At 42.4% G+C, this 16,813-nt stretch overlaps 1 protein-coding gene and 1 long non-coding RNA gene across 6 annotated transcripts in view; both read right to left on the reverse strand.

Moving 5' to 3' along the window:
- Positions 1-6,735, reverse strand: part of WASHC2A (WASH complex subunit 2A) — a 44,584-nt gene extending 37,849 nt beyond the window's left edge. For all 5 annotated transcript variants that reach the window (XM_054690000.1, XM_037495725.2, XM_037495724.2 and 2 more), the window contains exons 1-5: positions 6,677-6,735; positions 6,468-6,590; positions 5,296-5,460; positions 1,782-1,844; positions 437-610 (exon numbers count right to left, since the gene is read on the reverse strand). In XM_054690000.1, the coding sequence (XP_054545975.1) occupies positions 437-610; positions 1,782-1,844; positions 5,296-5,460; positions 6,468-6,590 (525 nt within the window). In that variant the 5' untranslated portion in view covers positions 6,677-6,735. The remainder of the gene's footprint in view (positions 1-436; positions 611-1,781; positions 1,845-5,295; positions 5,461-6,467; positions 6,591-6,676) is intronic.
- A 7,895-nt stretch (positions 6,736-14,630) lies between these two features.
- LOC129145010 (uncharacterized) lies at positions 14,631-16,570 on the reverse strand. The gene is made up of 3 exons (XR_008549969.1): positions 16,503-16,570; positions 15,517-15,624; positions 14,631-14,657 (listed from the first exon to the last, which is right to left on the reverse strand). It is a non-coding gene; the product is annotated as an uncharacterized LOC129145010 (long non-coding RNA).
- Between the last annotated feature and the right edge of the window lie 243 nt (positions 16,571-16,813).

Raw genomic sequence — 16,813 nt, forward strand, 5'->3', positions numbered from 1 at the left:
TGTTCCCCACTCTGTCTCTGGTGACTCCTCTCACCCCCCTGCACATTCTCCTAAATCTCTGCCTTTCATGAGCCTTGCCATCCTTCAAAATCAATCCAAATCAAACCTAATCTTCACCTTTATTTCCCCCAAGCTAGTAACCAATGCTCTCTCAGAACACTTAGATGGTGACGCATGTACATAATATTATCTCTTCTGTCTGTTGTAGCATCTTATGAGTAGGAGTCATGCCCTACATCTGTGTTTGTAACATGCTGCCTTGTACCTCCATCAATTCTCATATAAAACAAGTCATTCTGATGGAGTCAAAATGAGACTGTTAAGTGACACACTACTTCCAAAAAGTCAAAGTCTATGTCTTATTAAAACTGTGCCGAAGTAAAGTACCCAAGAGATAATAGGTGTAATCACAAATATTTAGTTTGAGTGTTTTTACCTTTGGTTCAAGGATCAGTTCCAGCCGCTCATTAGCATCATCTTCTTCAGAGTCTGAGTTTCCCGCTTTTATATCTAGTTGCTCAAATGCGCTGTCTAATACTTGTAAACCATAGTTCACAGCCTCCTGGACTTTAGGAATGAGATCTACTTCTTTCTGTTCCCGTGTCTTTTCCTACAAAAAAAAAAAAAAAAAAAAATCACCATTCAGTATGGGCCTCCAATATATTGACACCACTCTACCCAATAAAGCACTGTGAGTATTCTCTAAAATTCAAACTTAGAGAAAATCTTAATAATCTTAAGGAGATCCTGCTAAATGCCTTGACACAGACTTCAGAGTATGTTTTAAATCCCAAGTTTGTCACTTTTTGAGCAAACATCAAAACACCTAGATCCTGGAGCTCCAGGTTCAACATGTATGAAAACAAAAGCACAACTTTTGTGTGATGGTTCAACTAGGTAACCTTTGTAAAAGGGCCCTAACAAGGAGTGTCACAGCTGAGCCCTCAGAGGGCACTTCAGTTTCCTGCTACTGGCAGAATGAAAGGGGCTAGACTCTGAGTTTCACCGTGACTGTATCACACTAAGCTTGGCTAATGAGAATCACTGCAGTCACGAAGGGGATAGGGAAACAAGTCTTCAAAGAAACCACAAACTACAGTTTAGCCTACCGTCAATTTCTATATACCTCAATACAGGAATGGTTTCGAAGGTTTTAAAAGGGGAAGGGAAAGAGGCGGAAGAGAAGAAAAAGGTAAGGAAGAGACAGACCTACATGGCTAGCAAAACCTAAAATGTTTACTATCTGTCTTGCTACTAAAAATCTCTGCCAGGGCCTCCTCGGTGGCGCAGTGGGTTGAGCACAGCGCTGTGAAGCTGTCCACAGCCTCTGCAGCACAGGTTCAATTCCTGGCCGGCCAGGGAGATACCCACATGGCATGGCAGACTTCTCCTGTCTCACCCGCTGCTCCCCTCAGCAGTTTTTTCAGTCCATCTGCCTGTTCTGTTCCCAGCTCTGTCTCTGGTGAATCTTCGCACCCTCCCACACATCTGGCCTGTATCCCAGTTCTTGTATGCATGAATAAATAAATCTTAAAAAAAAAACAAAAAACAAAGAAAATCTCTGCAATCTCTGTTCTATTCTTAAGCCAAAATTCAAGAGCTTTATATATGTCTTAATACACTAAATTTCAGGGACAAACTAGAGTTCAATTTTGGGGCTGTCTGTCTCTCATTTCCCCCAATATTTACACATCTGTTCACCATCACTTAGTCACATAAACCTCTACTACTATGCTTCTCTAAGTCAGAAACTTAATGGAAAAGAGATTTAATGCAAATACCTGTTCTGCTTTTTCTGTCTCAGCCTTGGGTACAGGTTCATCCACTTCTTCATCATATACACGCTAAATATAGAAGCAAATTTATTTTTAAATGGTCAAAACATTATTTGGAATAAGTCACAATAACTCAAAATACTATAGATGAAAACAAAGAAGAAATAATTATTTAAGACATGGCAGGGGCCTCCCTTGTGGCACAGGCGGTTGAGCGCCGCACTGTGAAGCTATCCACAGCCTCTGCAGCACGGGTTCAATCCCAATCAGCCAGCGAGAATCCCACATGGCGAAGCAGACCTCTCCTGTCTCGCCCGCTGCTCCCCTCAGCAGTGTATTTCATCAGTCTGCCTGTTCTGTTCCCCGCTCTGTCTCTGGTGAATCCTCTCACCCTCCCGCATATCTAGCCTGTACCCCGGTTCTTGTATAAAAATAAATAGATCTTTAAAAAAAAAAAAAAAAAAAGACACGGCAGCTACCAACATTATCTCAGAAATTACATAGCAGGACTACTGAACCTAAAAGGCTGAGCTTCGCACTTACGTCTGAACTGAAGTCTTCCCACTGAAAGTCTTTTTACTTCTGCTTATCATTAAAAACTACCCCACAAGACACAGCCACCTACAGCTGGAAAACCAAGCAAGGTAGCTAAGAAATCAATCAGAAGAACAAAGGGTCTTTTGAGAGTGACTAGTACCATGCATCTCAAGCACTCAGTACACAGCAGATAATCAATCTAACGTCCTTCAACCTTATTGAATGACACAGCTTTGTGGTTTGTTTTCTTTTTATTATTATTTTACAATCAGGTAGCCATACCCAGAATTGTTAAATATGCCCGGTATCCTCAAAGGATCTTCTCCTCTCTTGGGGAGATGGGTAAGAGGTGAAGTTGGGAAAGCTGAGAAAATAGGACCAGGGGCTGGGGATTTAACAGATTATACACAGCCTGGTTCTTTTTTATTGATAGGTTTGCTCATTCATTTAAATACTCATCCTCTTCCTATATCTCAGGCTTGTGCTGGAATCAAGGAATATAATATTCAGTAGAGGAGTTGGATGCATCAAATCATAGCCACAAATGTAAAATTACAATCACGCAAGTGTTCCTAAAGAAGTCATTAACTAGGTCACTTAATGTGTCAAGACAAAATTCCTAAATCAACAGATTAATGAAGCTCTAAAAATTGTGTTCCCTTCTGATTACACACAGAAGCACCGACCTGTGTTAATTAGTATTTTTCCTTCTGGATCCCCTCTTGAATCTTTACAAGTCTTGACCTAAAAAGTTCTGATTGTTCTTCAATTTCACTAACTCTAAAACAAAATTTGCAACCTGGTAGCTGCCTCTAAGGTTTTAATTACTAAAACCCAAAAACCTGACTTTGAACATTCCTCCAATAAATTACACAGAATCAAATGGCACCATCACTCAAGACAAAATTTAAATACATCAGCACCAGTATCAGGGTTTGAAGAAAACATATTTAAAAAAAAAAAAAAAAAAGCCAAATCCCTACCTAACATATCACTACCCTTTAGATTTAAGTGTCTTATTAATCATTAATCTATCATCAAGCTCTGCCACAAATAGAGACAACATGTAACCCATCATAGGGGCATCTGGGAAGTACCATGTAAATTTAGCAGCACAGAAAGAGACAGACAGAAAAGAATTCTGGCTGCAGACTGGAAGAAGAGGCATAAAGACTAAGGGAATAGAGATTGATGGAAAACAAGGAGTCCAAGAAGTGAACAAAAATAAAGAACTAATAAAAAATCAACAAAAAAACAAACAAGAATTAGATCATGGAAAACTCAGATTCTAAGAAAACGTAACTAGAAGAGTTGGAGAAAAAAAGACCAAAAATTGCAATTCAGAAAAAGAACTTTATGATATATACCATCAACCCCTACTACCTGCCCCCTTACACACACAGTATATCAATTGAGTATCAACATATCAGGTGTTGGTACAAGAACATTAGGTACAAAAGAAACCTCCCAACATATTCCTTACCCAGATTAAGGCTGCAGCACTGACTGCAGAGAAGAGTTGAACACTGACAGAGCAAGAAAGGCACAAAATGAGAACAACGTGTATATTTCAAAGGACACCAAAATTCAGCTTGATGGATGGGGCTGCATATGCATGAAGAGATTAAAGTTCTATAAACTGCCTCTTTTGGTGAGAAAGAGGCTTAGGGCCAAGCATGGACATTCCATGTAGATGGCCGGAAAATTACTACACATCTTACTTGTTACATTTTAAAATTACTAGCAAAGTGATTGCAAGACCTTTACCTTAAATAAGATGTTTATTTTACAGAGGGCTCCCCAAAAGGCATTTCAACCTGAAATACTAAAAAATGCACCAACACATTGCGTAACATACCTGCATGACATTATCTGGTCTTCTCTTAACCCTGAATCTTGGGTTTTTCACAAGACCTCAATGTTCAAAATCTTTTCTATTACTTTATATTTAACAATCTCAGGAAATAGCCTCCTTTAACAATTCTCTTTTCATAGATTGATTAATGCTAATACTCAGAAGTTACTCATCCTATTAGAAACAAATCAGTCTAACTAAGTTTCCTCTCCACGCTCATCTCTACAGTCACTCCTGTACTCATTGGGCTCCAACCCTACTTGCTTCCTTTCTATTCTGGAATTACATCATTATGGAAGACTGTGATCTCTTATAAGGAGAGGCTCTAACATACCTTCGTATTCCTAGAACCTGGCATTTAAAAATGTAGTCAACAACACAGACAAATCACACTTGGTTAAAGCTCAGTAATCTGTTTAGAATTGATTCTATGTCATAAATTCAGTCATCCAAACAAAACACTGGTTGAGAATATTCCAAGCACACGCACATACATCTTTAATATAATAAAATAACTGGACAATAACTGCAGTCACCTGCTGATAACAGAGGAACAGATCAGCTGTATGGTTTTTCTTAAGGGAATTAAGGGGTTAAGTCTCAGCACTATGAAGCTATTGGCAGCCATTGCAGCATGAGTTTGATCCCTGGCCCTGTGCTGACCCACATGGCACAGCAGACCTCTCCTGTCTCACCCACTGTTCCCCTCAGCAGTGTATTTCAGTCAATCTACCTGTTCTGCTCCCCACTCTGTCTCTGGTGAATCTTCTCTCCCTCACACACACACACATACACCCCCTTTGGCCTACACCCCAGCTCTTCTATGTATAAATAAATAAAAATAAATCTTTAAAAAAAAAAAGAGCATGCCAAAACAATGCTTGTTTGAGTACTACTCAATTCAGCACAAATGCTAACTACTCTCGAAACTAAAAGGGATGGAAAGATCAGAATACAGAAAAAGTTTATCATTAGATTTTTTGAAGACTTGAAAAAATTAATTAAAAAAGCACCACTACTTCTGTCCAAATTTAGGATAGAACTTAGTAATGCATCATATAATATCACAATGATTCTTGCTCCTTGAAAAAGTATTATTTAGAAGTCTGATGTAATTAAGTAACTCACGTTCTCAATGAACTGGGTATTAGACAGCATAAGGAAGTCATTGAAGACATTATGTAGCCGGCAATCTGTGGCTTTAGTTTCCCGAATTAGTCCATCCACTTGTTTCTTGATTTCATGGGTCCTAGAAATAGTCTGCTGTGAGAATTCCTGTAGAAACTGTAGTAGCTATTAAAAAAAAATTATGCAATAGTATCAATATTATATGCCTCTCTTCTGTGTCAAAACAAAAAATAACCCAGTTCCTTCCACCTTTGTGTGCACGTTGGAATGTAAAGGGGATGCTGCTTTTCACAGGACTAGATGGCGCTGAAAAATATTTTAAAACTCAGCCAAACAAGGCCTCCCCTGGTGGAGCAGTGGATGAGCGCTGGGCTGCGAAGCTGCTGGCAGCCTCTGCAGCGCCAGTTCGATCCCCGGCCACCGATGAGGGTCCCACATTGTGCGACAGACCTCTCCTGCCGCCTGCTGCTCCCCTCAGCAGTGTATTTCATCAGTCTGCCTATTCTGTTCCCCGCTCTGGCTCTGGCGAATCCTCTCACCCTCCCGCACTTCTGTGCCCAGTGCTTGTATAAATAAATAAATAAATATTTTTAAAAAAACAACAACTCAGCCAACCAGTAGCGCGGCGTCAAATAGAACTCGCTATTTCGTTTTAAAGTCCTGTTTGGTTGTCATTCTACAGGGAAGATACACGAAGGCTAAAATAACCAACCACCACTCTCTTTTTCGATCCTATTCATGTGGGGCTTTGGAATCAAAGTTCTGAGCAGCTTGGGTGCCTGGCTAGAAAAGTTCCACTCAAGGATCTCCAGGCACCGGCTTGTCCAGGTGCCAACGTGGAATCTTCTCACCAGAGCCACAACCATCCCGCAACGCCAGGGAACCCGATATGCCGCGTCAGGATGCAGTTGGGTAAACGCTTAGCAAGACCGAAGAAGGAAAAGAACCCTGAGTCTGGGCCGAAGTACGTGAGGGTGCGTTCCGGGGACTAACGTCAGCGCTCCCACCCCTCCCTGGCGCCTGCGGACAGCCAAGGGGGCGTCTTCAAGGGCAAGAAGGAGTGTTACTAAGAACCGAGGAAGGGGCCAGCCCGCGTGGAAGGGGCAGGGGGCACCCGTCCTGCAGCCCGCGGGGCCCGCCCGCCCCGCCAGTCCCCGGGGCCCGCCTCTCACGCCCGCGTCGGCCGCCAGCGACCAGCTCTGACTGCTCCTGCGGATCTCGTCCACCGACCAGGGCCGCTCCCACACGGGCTCGGACGCCGGCGTCCGCTCCTGCTCGGAGGTGGACCGGCTCATCTGCAGCGGGAAGGACGAGAAGTGAGGCTGAGTTTGGAGGAAGCCGGCGGCCCCGCCCCAGCCCTGCTCGGGCCCGCCGCCCTCACCGTCGCGACCCTGCCGCTCCGCGGGCTCCGGAGCCACCCGCACCTCCTTGGCCGGAGCCCGCAGACCTCCGGAAGTTGACCCCCAGCCGCGCGGCGGCGGCGCAGGACCCGTCTCACGTGATCATGGTACACGTGATCTTGGCCGCACGTGACCGGAAGTGTGCGCCTCGGTAAAGAAGCCTCGGCGGCCGGCTGCATTAAAAGTTAGGCTTGGAGGGGCCTCCCCGGTGGCGCAGCGGTTGAGCGCTGGGTTTCGAAGCTGCCCGCAGCCTCTGCAGCGCCGGCTCTATCCCCGGCTGCTCCCCGGCCACCGGAGGAGGGTCCCACATGGCGCGCAGACCTCTCCTGCCGCCCGCTGCTCCCCTCAGCAGTGTACTTCGGTCCTTCTGCCTGCTCTGCTCCCCGCTCTGGCTCTGGTGAATTCTCTCACCCTCCCGCGCTTCTGACTGTACCCAGTGCTTGTATAAATCAATCAATCAATCTTGTATAAATAAATAAATAAATCTTTAAAAAAAAGAAAGTTGGGCTTGGAGCTGACAGGAGGATGCAGATGTGCGGGCGCCAGGGGGCGCTGAAGGCGTGGGGTCAGCTTGGTTGCTCTTCAGCTGGGCGGAACCCGTGACTGCCTGTGGTCTGAACCGGCTTCACAGCCATCCTGGCGCCTGCAGACAGCCAACTCCAAAAGGAGTCTATAACTACCAGCCTTGAAGCTATAGACGTCGGACAGTCTGGGTGCAGGAAAAGTCCTCCCCAGATGTGCCTGCTCCTTGCTGCATCTCCGCTCTCCGTCATGAAGTCAGGGTATGGACAAAGCTCTGAGTTAGAAGGGATCAGAGAAAGGAAATAATTGTAATTTGTAGTATGGAATTAGATCATCAAAAAGGATTGCTCTTTTTTATATCGTTGCCATGAATATTTTACTAGTCACAACAAAATTCTTTTAGAAGGGATCTAATGAAATGTTTCCTGTTTGCCAAACAGAAAGATTTATAAGCAAGAGAGAATTTTTAAATAGCAAACCACATAAATCTGAAACTAATCAAGAGGAATCGACATACGGTTGTTCTTGCTGTGTTGCCAACTTTTCCTTGCCAAGGTGTAGACGGTTCTTCTTTTCTTGTGTTTGACACAGGAGTTCAGAAAGTGGATAGCTCAAGGCGGGTCACAGAAGAGTTTTAATTAACACGGCAAGGTTTTTTGTGTTCCTGAAATCTTACCTAAAGTGTAATTTTCAGTCAAGTTACATAAAAGCTTCCCAGAAGACACAAACAGTTTTACTTAGCAGGGTGCTAGGAACCTGTGGTCAAGATTGGATAGTATTTTTATTAGTCCACAGCCAAGAATGGCAAACCCTTTTCATCCCTTGAGATTCTGGGAGGAGAGGTCATACATTCTACTGTGCAAGACTTGGGAAACTATTTGTAATCTACACAGCCTATTCTGCGAATGCCTAGCCAGTCTAGATGAGCAAATATGCCATCTGAGCAAAGGCAAGTACATGCTGAGGAAAAGGAATCTGATTCTTTATCAGATTCACAACAAATGATACACAATTTCCTTGAAAATTAAATCAGACTTTACCTAATGATTTAAAACATATGGGAAGGTGTGCAATGGTTTACATACAAGTACTATTCCATTTTATGTAAGGGAACTGAGCTTCCTTAAAGGTCCTGGAACCCATCCCCCTGGTTATCTAGAAAGGGATTGCTGGATCATGGGGTAATCTTATGTTTACTTTTTGAAGAACTACATACTGTTTTCCATAGTAGCCACACCACTAAGTAAAGCTCAAGGGTTTCAGTTTCTCCACATTCTTGCAACACAGTATTCTCTGTCTTGTTTTGCTTTGTTTTAAAATAGTCATCCTGTGGGGTATAAGGTGGTTATCTCTTTGTGGTTTTAATTTCCATTGCCTAATGATTAGTAATGTTGAGCACTTTTTCATGTGCTTATTAGTCATTATTCTATCTTCTTTGGAGAAATGTCTATTTGAAGTCTTTTGCAAAGAAAAAATAGTTAAAGAGAGTGTGATATACACAAATCATGAAAAAGATAAGAGGAAAATTAAGCTCAAATTGCTGAAAGGAAAAAAAAACTCAAAGGATGAACTGAGTAACAAAATGGACACAATGAAAGGTGAATTAAGCTGGGGACTGAGAGTCTTTGAAAATGAAACTCAAAGGGAAAGAAAAGATGGGAAAGCTAAGAGATATTAAGGATAGATAAAGACATTCTAGCTTTCATCTCCAGAGGGAAACAATAGAGAAAATGGAGGAGATAATATTTAGTGAATGGCTAATGCAATATAAGTTCTATGTACTAGTTGTCACACTATATTGTTTAGGAAATAAAAACAAGAAAAAAGAGTCTGTTCATATTCAGTATAGACACAACCACCATAGGCCTAACTAGAAAGTATGCATTTTCAATCTGAAGTTGGTTGAATGTGCAGATTTGGAGGGCTGATTGTATTCCCAAAATAACTAAAAGCAGGGACTACCAATGTTCAGAGCAGAACTATTCACATAGCTGAAAGTGTGGAAACAACCCAAACACCCATTAGATGAATGGTCAAACAAAGTGTGCTCTATACATACAATGGATATTATTTAGCTTTTAAAAAGGATGAAATTCTAATCCATGTTGTAATATGGATAACCTTGGAGACTTTATACCAAATGAAATAAGCCAGACTCAAAAAGATGAACACTGTGTGATTCCATGTATAGGACAGGCCGTACTTCAAATAATCAGATTTATAGAGTCAGAAAGAATGTTGGCTTACAGTGTTTGGGAGAAGGAGGCATGGAGAATTATTGTTTAATGGGTACAGTTTCAGTTTAGGGAGAGGAAAAAGTTGGGAGGTGGAGATGGTTGCATAGCAATGTGAATGCATGTAATGTCACTGAATAGTTCACCTAAAAATATTGCCATCCTTTGTCCCACCTACATCTTTGCACAGTCCTTTTGCTAAATGTTGCACCTCTGAGTGTGCAATCTTTTTCTTAGTAGACTGTGACTGATAACACCAAAAATATAAAGAAAGTAAAGGAAGGATGGAAGGAAGAGAGAAAGAGAGGAAAAAGAGAGAATTAAATGTGTTGTCATGGTAAAAGCAAATAGTGAATAGTAGAACTGGGTTTTAAACCCAGGTTTTTCTAAAAACATGTTCTTTCAACCCTGCAAGACCTAATGGAGGTATGGAACTTTCAGTTCTATCTGTGCTGCAAACTGTTATGCATTATATTTATCAGATTCTGCTATATAAAGTTGCATTGAGGATTTTATTTTAGAAATTTTAGATTTTTTTTAATTAATTTTTTAAAATATTATTTGATTTTTTTTTTTAGAAATCCAAGAGGTGAGATGGAATGTATTCTGCTAAGAACTTGGAATATTTCTCTCTTCCTGTGGAGAACTGTGCAGCTAGATTTGTTTGCTTTACATTCCTGAGAACTAGGAGCCTGCTGAAGTTCTGATTGCAGATATAATAGTCTTTTTACTACCATGTCTCCTTTTCTTATCTTGATTTGCCACTTCTGTTTGATTATTAATTGAATGACTTTTTTTGAAGCTTTGTTTTTAGAATCCCTTTGGGAAAAGGCATGAATTTAATCATACATTAATTGAAATTTTTGCTCAAACATCTCAAGTATGGCATTGAAGAGGATCAAAATCAGGTGCAGATCACTGCCAGGCCTGAGCAACTACCAGGATATCCTGCCCTACAGCAGAGCTGTCTTTCTTTACCAAGAAAACACATTCTATTGTCAATATGAACTATAGCTACAATGAGCTAATAATTAAGGAAGGAACCAAAATACACATGTCATGACTTAAATCTTAAATATAACCACCCAATGCTTATAAAGAACTTCTTTCATCATCTCCAGTTTGTCCAATGTATTTCATGGGTATCTTTACCATTCAGATAAGAAATCCCAAAAGCTAATATTGTGACTGGCAAGATTGAGACAATGGCAGCAGCTACATGTCACTATCAACTCGTGATATGGTTTAAGGATAAAGGGAGTTTGTCCATGGGAAATGCATTTAGAGAATACTTTTTCTAAAGTGTCTGTTTTTCTTTAATCATGCCAAATGTCAGTCCATTCCTTGAACTCAAAGCACTGTGTCAATTTCTCCAAATTTTGTAGAATCTTAACATCTGAAAAGGCAAAACTTTTCTTTCAGGTGGTGGTGGTGGTGGTGGTGGTGGTATGTGTGTGTATTTTAAAGAGATTTACACATAATTGAAAGTTATCTGACCCTAATGGCAAAAAGCAGAAGCTTCTAGCCTGCAGAGGAACTTTTCACCACAGCTATAGATGAACTCAAAGGTGGATTGAAGGGATGTGACAGCAGATATCAACAGCAGATGTGTAACAGATTCAATACATCTGCTACAGCTATATTTATGAAAAAGTTGTTGACCTGGGGAAAGCTTTGGGGAACTTGCAAGAACCTGGGTGGAGTTCAGGGTGGTGAAACTGTGCTACCACTATATCTCCCTCCTATCTTCCCTACTGCCCTCTTCGAGCTAGGTTGCTTTTGCCAGGCCTGCATTGCAGTTCAATTTCTTCCTCTGCCCTATTTGCTTTCTTCCCTTCCCTTCCTTTCTTAGGCATCGAACACTAGTAAACAACATGTACCTCAACTTTTAAGTGACAGCTTTTGGACAGTTCATCGCTGCACGAGGCCCACCAGATACCTCTCCTTGTCTTTATACAGAGAACAGGAAATGCAACTTTTCCCCAGGAAGACCGCCTTGCTTAGAGACACCTATCTTCTCCAAGACCCCACACTTGGCTAAATCACATTGTAAGTTAATGGTAACACTGGTGTTTGGCTTATTCCAACCATAGACTGAGTCATTAACCCTGATGCTCTCAGTGGTCATAGGATGATTCCTCAGTGCATTAACTGCACACAAGTTAAGAAATATCATACCTAGGGCCTCCCTGGTGGCACGAGGGGTTACGTCTCACCACTATGAAGCTGTCAGCAGCCACTGCAGCACGAGTTTGACCCCTAGCCAGGGAGCTAACCCACATGGCACAGCAGACCTCTCCTTCTCGCCTGCTGCTCCCCTCAGCAGTGTGTTTCAATAGATCTGCCTGCTGCTCCCCACTCTGTCTCTGGTGAATCCTCTCACATCTTACCACCACACCTGTAGCCTACCAGAGACATAAATAAATAAATCTTTTTTTTAAAATGCTACTTAAATCCACACACATTTTCCTGTTCTCTCGTTATATACATCCTGAATCGACAAGGTGAAGGACCACCATTGTGGTTTTTTAACTAGGTTCTAAGCCAAAGAACAGGCTCTAGTGAAGTCAGTCACAAGGGAATGTAGACAAGGAGAGGCAGATGTTGCCCACAGGTGGGGTCATAAAGGGACTTTATGAGAACAACCTTAGGAAGAACAAAAGGCCTGTGGCTCAACCAAACAGGTGGCTTATAAATGCTCCCCACCCTAAACATTATGAATTATTTGAGAACTAAAGAACAAGGGCAAATACAAATTCTGGCAGATAACAACAGACTTCTGTCCTTTTGATTTCACTGTGGTAGTGGATGAAAGTAGTGTCTTGATTTGCATTTCCCTAGTGACCAGTGATATTGAGCATCTTTTTACGTGCATATTGGTCATTTCCATGTCTTCTTTGAATATTTGTTCATGTTATTAACTCATTTTAATTGAATTATTTGAATTTTTACCGCTTACTTGTTGAAGTTCTTTATACCTTCTAGATACAAGTCCCTTACCAGAGATATTTGCAAATAATTTCTCCCATTCCATGGTTTGTTTTTTCACTTTCTTGATGGTATCATTTGAAGAACAATTTTTTTAAATCAAAACCAATATCACAGCGATTCACTCCTATGGTTTCTTTAAACACGTTTACAATTTTAGTTTTTACATTTAGTTAATTTTTATATATGTATGATGTAAGTTCTTATTTTTCTTTGAATGTGGCTATCATTTATCCCAGTACTATTTATTTCAAGGGCTGTTATTTCCTACTGAATTTTTTTGGCACCTTGTGGAATAAAAATAACTATAAATGGAAGAGTTAATTTCTGGAGTCTCTGTTCTATTTCTTGATTTATATATCTATCTGTATGCCAGTACCACATTGTCTTGCTTACCTTAGCTTTGTAATACATTTTGAAATAGGAGGAAGTGTGAGTCCTTCAATTTACCAGGAAATTTGGGTAAGAATGGGATTGATGGGCTTGGCTTCATTGTTTATAAAATCAGAGGCCTGGATAAAAGTAGAGCTTTGAAAATTCACGGCCTTCACTAAAATGGTTTCTGGGGCCCTCTCTGGTGGTGCAAGGGGTTAAGACAGCACTGTGAGGCTACCTGCGGCCACTGCAGCACCAGCACGAGTTCAATCCTCAGCCAGGGAGGTGACCCACATGGCGCAGCAGACCTCTCCTGGCTCCCCACTACCCCCACAGCAGTGTGTTTCAGCCAATCCATCTGTTCTGTTCCCAACTCTGTCTCTGGTGAATCCTCTCACCCCTCATACCTCTGGCCTGTACCTTGGTTCTTATATGCATAAATAAAATAAAAAATAAAATAAAATAAAATGGTTTCTGTCACATGGCATCTGGAGAATCAGTGGCCAAAGCTCACCACAATACTGGCTGCGGTGGAGCCTCCCCCCTTGGTGGCACAGGGTTAAATCTCAGCACTATGAAGCTATCCACAGCCACTGCAGTGTGAGTTCAGTCCTTGGCCAAGGAGGTAACCCACATGGCACAGCAGACCTCTCCTGTCTCATCCGCTGCTCCCCTCAACAGTGTATTTCAGTGAACCAGTTAACCAGTGTGAGGCTAAGGGATCTCATGCACTTGGAAGGCACTTGGATATAATGAATAAGAGGCAGGATGGGAATTCAGGGGACATGTAATTTGTGAGAAAATTAGAATTTAACTTGAGTCCCTAGTAAGTTAGGCACCTTTAAAGCTCATCTATCAAGTCCATCTGTAGAATGGGTAAAAGTGTCCTACAGAACTAAAACGAAAAGGCAATGTAAAGAAACCATAAAGCACTATAGAAATTTAACTCTTTTTGCTATTTAAGCTAGTCAAATGCTTCACAAGCTTGCATGTATCTCCCATATTCTCTTTTCACACTTAAAAAATCTGCCTTAGGCAGGGCCTCCCCTGGTGGCGCAGTGGTTGAGTGCTGGGCTGCGAAGCTGCCTGCAGCCTCTGCTGAGCCGGTTCGATCCCAGCCGCCTGCGAGGGTCCCACATGGCATGACAGACCTCTCCTGCCACGCCCACTGCTCCCCTCAGCAGTATATTTCGTCAGTCTGCCTGTTCTTCTCCCCGCTCTGGCTCTGGTGAATCCTCTCACCCTCCCGCGTTTCTGACTGTACCCAGTGCTTGTGTAAATAAATAAATAAATCCTAAAAAAAAAATCTGCCTTAGGCAAAAGAATGTCACCTCCACATACTCTCTTCTTACGTACTCTTGCCTACACAGAGATGTACATCTTGTTTTTATGTGTGTCTGTTTGCCTTTACAGCTTATAAAAGCACTTGGCTTATAAAAGTTTCCCAACTTTGACATAAACAAACTTCCATCTGGCCGAGCAATACAGCCACATCTCTAAGAGACACCCTTGAACACTCTGAGAATGACACTCAATTCAGTATCAGGATGAAAACAGAGAAAATGTGACACTCACGTTGTCCGATGAGTAAGTGTTTTGCTTTATGATCTTAGCCTTTGCAACAACCTTGAGGAATAGCCATCAATAGACCTATTTTACAAATGAAGAAATAGCCTCAAAAACTTTTAAGTTAACTGTGTAAGGTCCATAGAAAGCAAAATCAAGAGTTGAGTCCAGATGTTTCTGATGGAGTTGGCTTCTTCTCTTTACACTTCCGAATACTGACCAGCTAGATATCAGCAGGCATTTGTCATCACACTCGCTCACCTATGTCTCTGTTAAACTTAAGATAAGGTATCCTTGTTGGCCATATGGGTGGAAGCTGCATGGGTCATGGGTCCAGTGCCAAGATGCTTCAAAGCCTTTTTAAAAATGTTTGGACTGCCATGAAACCCTACTACACCCAAGTTTATCAGGAAATTTGATAAGAATGGGGTTGATGGGCTTCATTGTTTATATAAACATTGTTTATAAAATTAGAGGTGTAGGGCCTCCCTGGTTGAGTGAGGGATTAAGTTTTAGTGCTATCAAGCTGTTGACAGCCCTGCTGTGGCATGAGTTTGCTCCCCCCACCCCCCCCCGCCGGGCCAGGAAGCAAACCCATATGGTGCAGCAGACCTCTCCTGTCTTGCCCACTGCTCCCCTCAGCAGTGTATTTCAGTCAGTCTGCCTGTTCTGCTCCCCACTCTGTCTCGAGTAAATCCTCTCAACCCCTGGACATCTGGCCTACACCCTAGTTCCTATATGCATAAATAAAGAAAATAAATCTGTAAAAAAATAAAATCAGGTCCTCCCCTGGTGGCGCAGTGGTTGAGAGCTGGGCTGCGAAGCTGCTCGCAGCCTCTGCAGCGCCCATTCGATCCCCAGCCACCAGCGAGGGTCCCACATGGCGCGACAGACCTCTCCTGCCGTGCCCACTGCTCCCCTCAGCAGTGTGTTTCGTCACTCTGCCTGTTTTGTTCCCCGCTCTGGCTCTGGTGAATTCTCTCACCCTCCCGTGCTCTGACTGTACCCAGTGCTTGGATAAATAAATAAATAAATCTTAAAAAAAAGAAAAAAAAGAAAATCAGAGGTGCAGATAAAAGAAGTAAAGCTTTGAAAGCTCATGGCATTCACTAACCAGCTTTGCTTGGAGTACACACCTGATGGAGTCTGGCTGTAAATTTCAGAGAGCTGTTGGATGGGAATGTGGAAGGCTCCCGTGCACTTACGTATAAGTGTTGTCTCTTTCTCAGAATGAATAAATGTACCTGTAAGACACACACATACACACAAAGTGAGATGGCAAAACAGTCTGGAACTGATATACATTTCCAGAGATAAGAGAGGTCATATTTACTTGGGGAAGTGAAGGCTCTTCTTACCATATTTAATACCTAAATACCAACCCACTCCCTGATAACCACACCACCTACTGGACTTGCCCCTGTAAACACTTGAGCTTTCTACCACAATACAGGGCTGACTTCCTCATTTGCCAAAGAGGAATATGAGATGGAGGGAGGTTGAGAGACTTGTTCAAGGTTTCATAGCAAATTAGCATTTCACTCCTTTTAGCCTCGCCCACATGGCAAAAACATAACTAAGTCTATTATATTTTCCTAAAGAAATAGCTTTTAGGAAGGATAGTTTGAAAAATAAAAATAAACACATGTGGGTGGTTAACTCTGCTAAATTACTAGGTCATTCGTATCTACTGAAATTTCCTGATGTTAAAGGTTGTGGGAAGCTTAAACTCACAGTCAAGGGAGGACGAAAGGGAAAGAAAAGGACAGTGGACTGGCCTGGGGTCCCTCCAGGAAGCAGCTGCAGCCTGGTGCTCCAGTTAGATGGTGCTTAATTCTTTCCCCCTGAAGCCACCTACTACAGGCCCATGAGACAAGTGTGTGTGTGTGTGTGTGTGTGTGTGTGTGTGTGTGTGAGGGGAAGTACAAACTTTGCATCAGCAGGCCTGGGTTAAAATCCTGCCTCTTTCTTAACAGCTGAAAACCTTGAATAGATTTCTCCATCCTTGTAGCAAAATGGGAGTGAGAATGCCTGTTATGTGGTGGTGCACTGGGACATTCATGAGGCACTGTACATGTACAGTTATTAACTAGAGGCCTGAGAGATGGCCTTCTGCTCTTACCTCATAGCACCCAATCCTGAGGTGGTCTGGATGGCACTGCTTGCAGTGAGACTGTGGAAGTTGCTGGCCAACTTTCTTCTCTCTGGTCGAGTGGCAACATTTATTTTGTGGGTGCTCTGTGACAAAAGAGAATGTGGGCTGATAACGCACCAGTGGATAAAAAGTCACTGCTCAGAATCCCCTTAGTGCCCCCACTCCCTTGCTGAATATCCCAACCCCTGCAGCCTCAGTAGACACAGAAATGGAAGAGGTGATACCTGGCACATCAGGATTGCCTACATAGACTGCTGGCAACTGTACTTATGGGTCAG

This window comes from Talpa occidentalis, unplaced genomic scaffold (assembly GCF_014898055.3).
Source record: "Talpa occidentalis isolate TD23 unplaced genomic scaffold, MPIMG_talOcc4v2.1 talOcc4.8, whole genome shotgun sequence".
In the NCBI taxonomy this organism is placed as follows: Eukaryota; Metazoa; Chordata; class Mammalia; order Eulipotyphla; family Talpidae; genus Talpa; species Talpa occidentalis.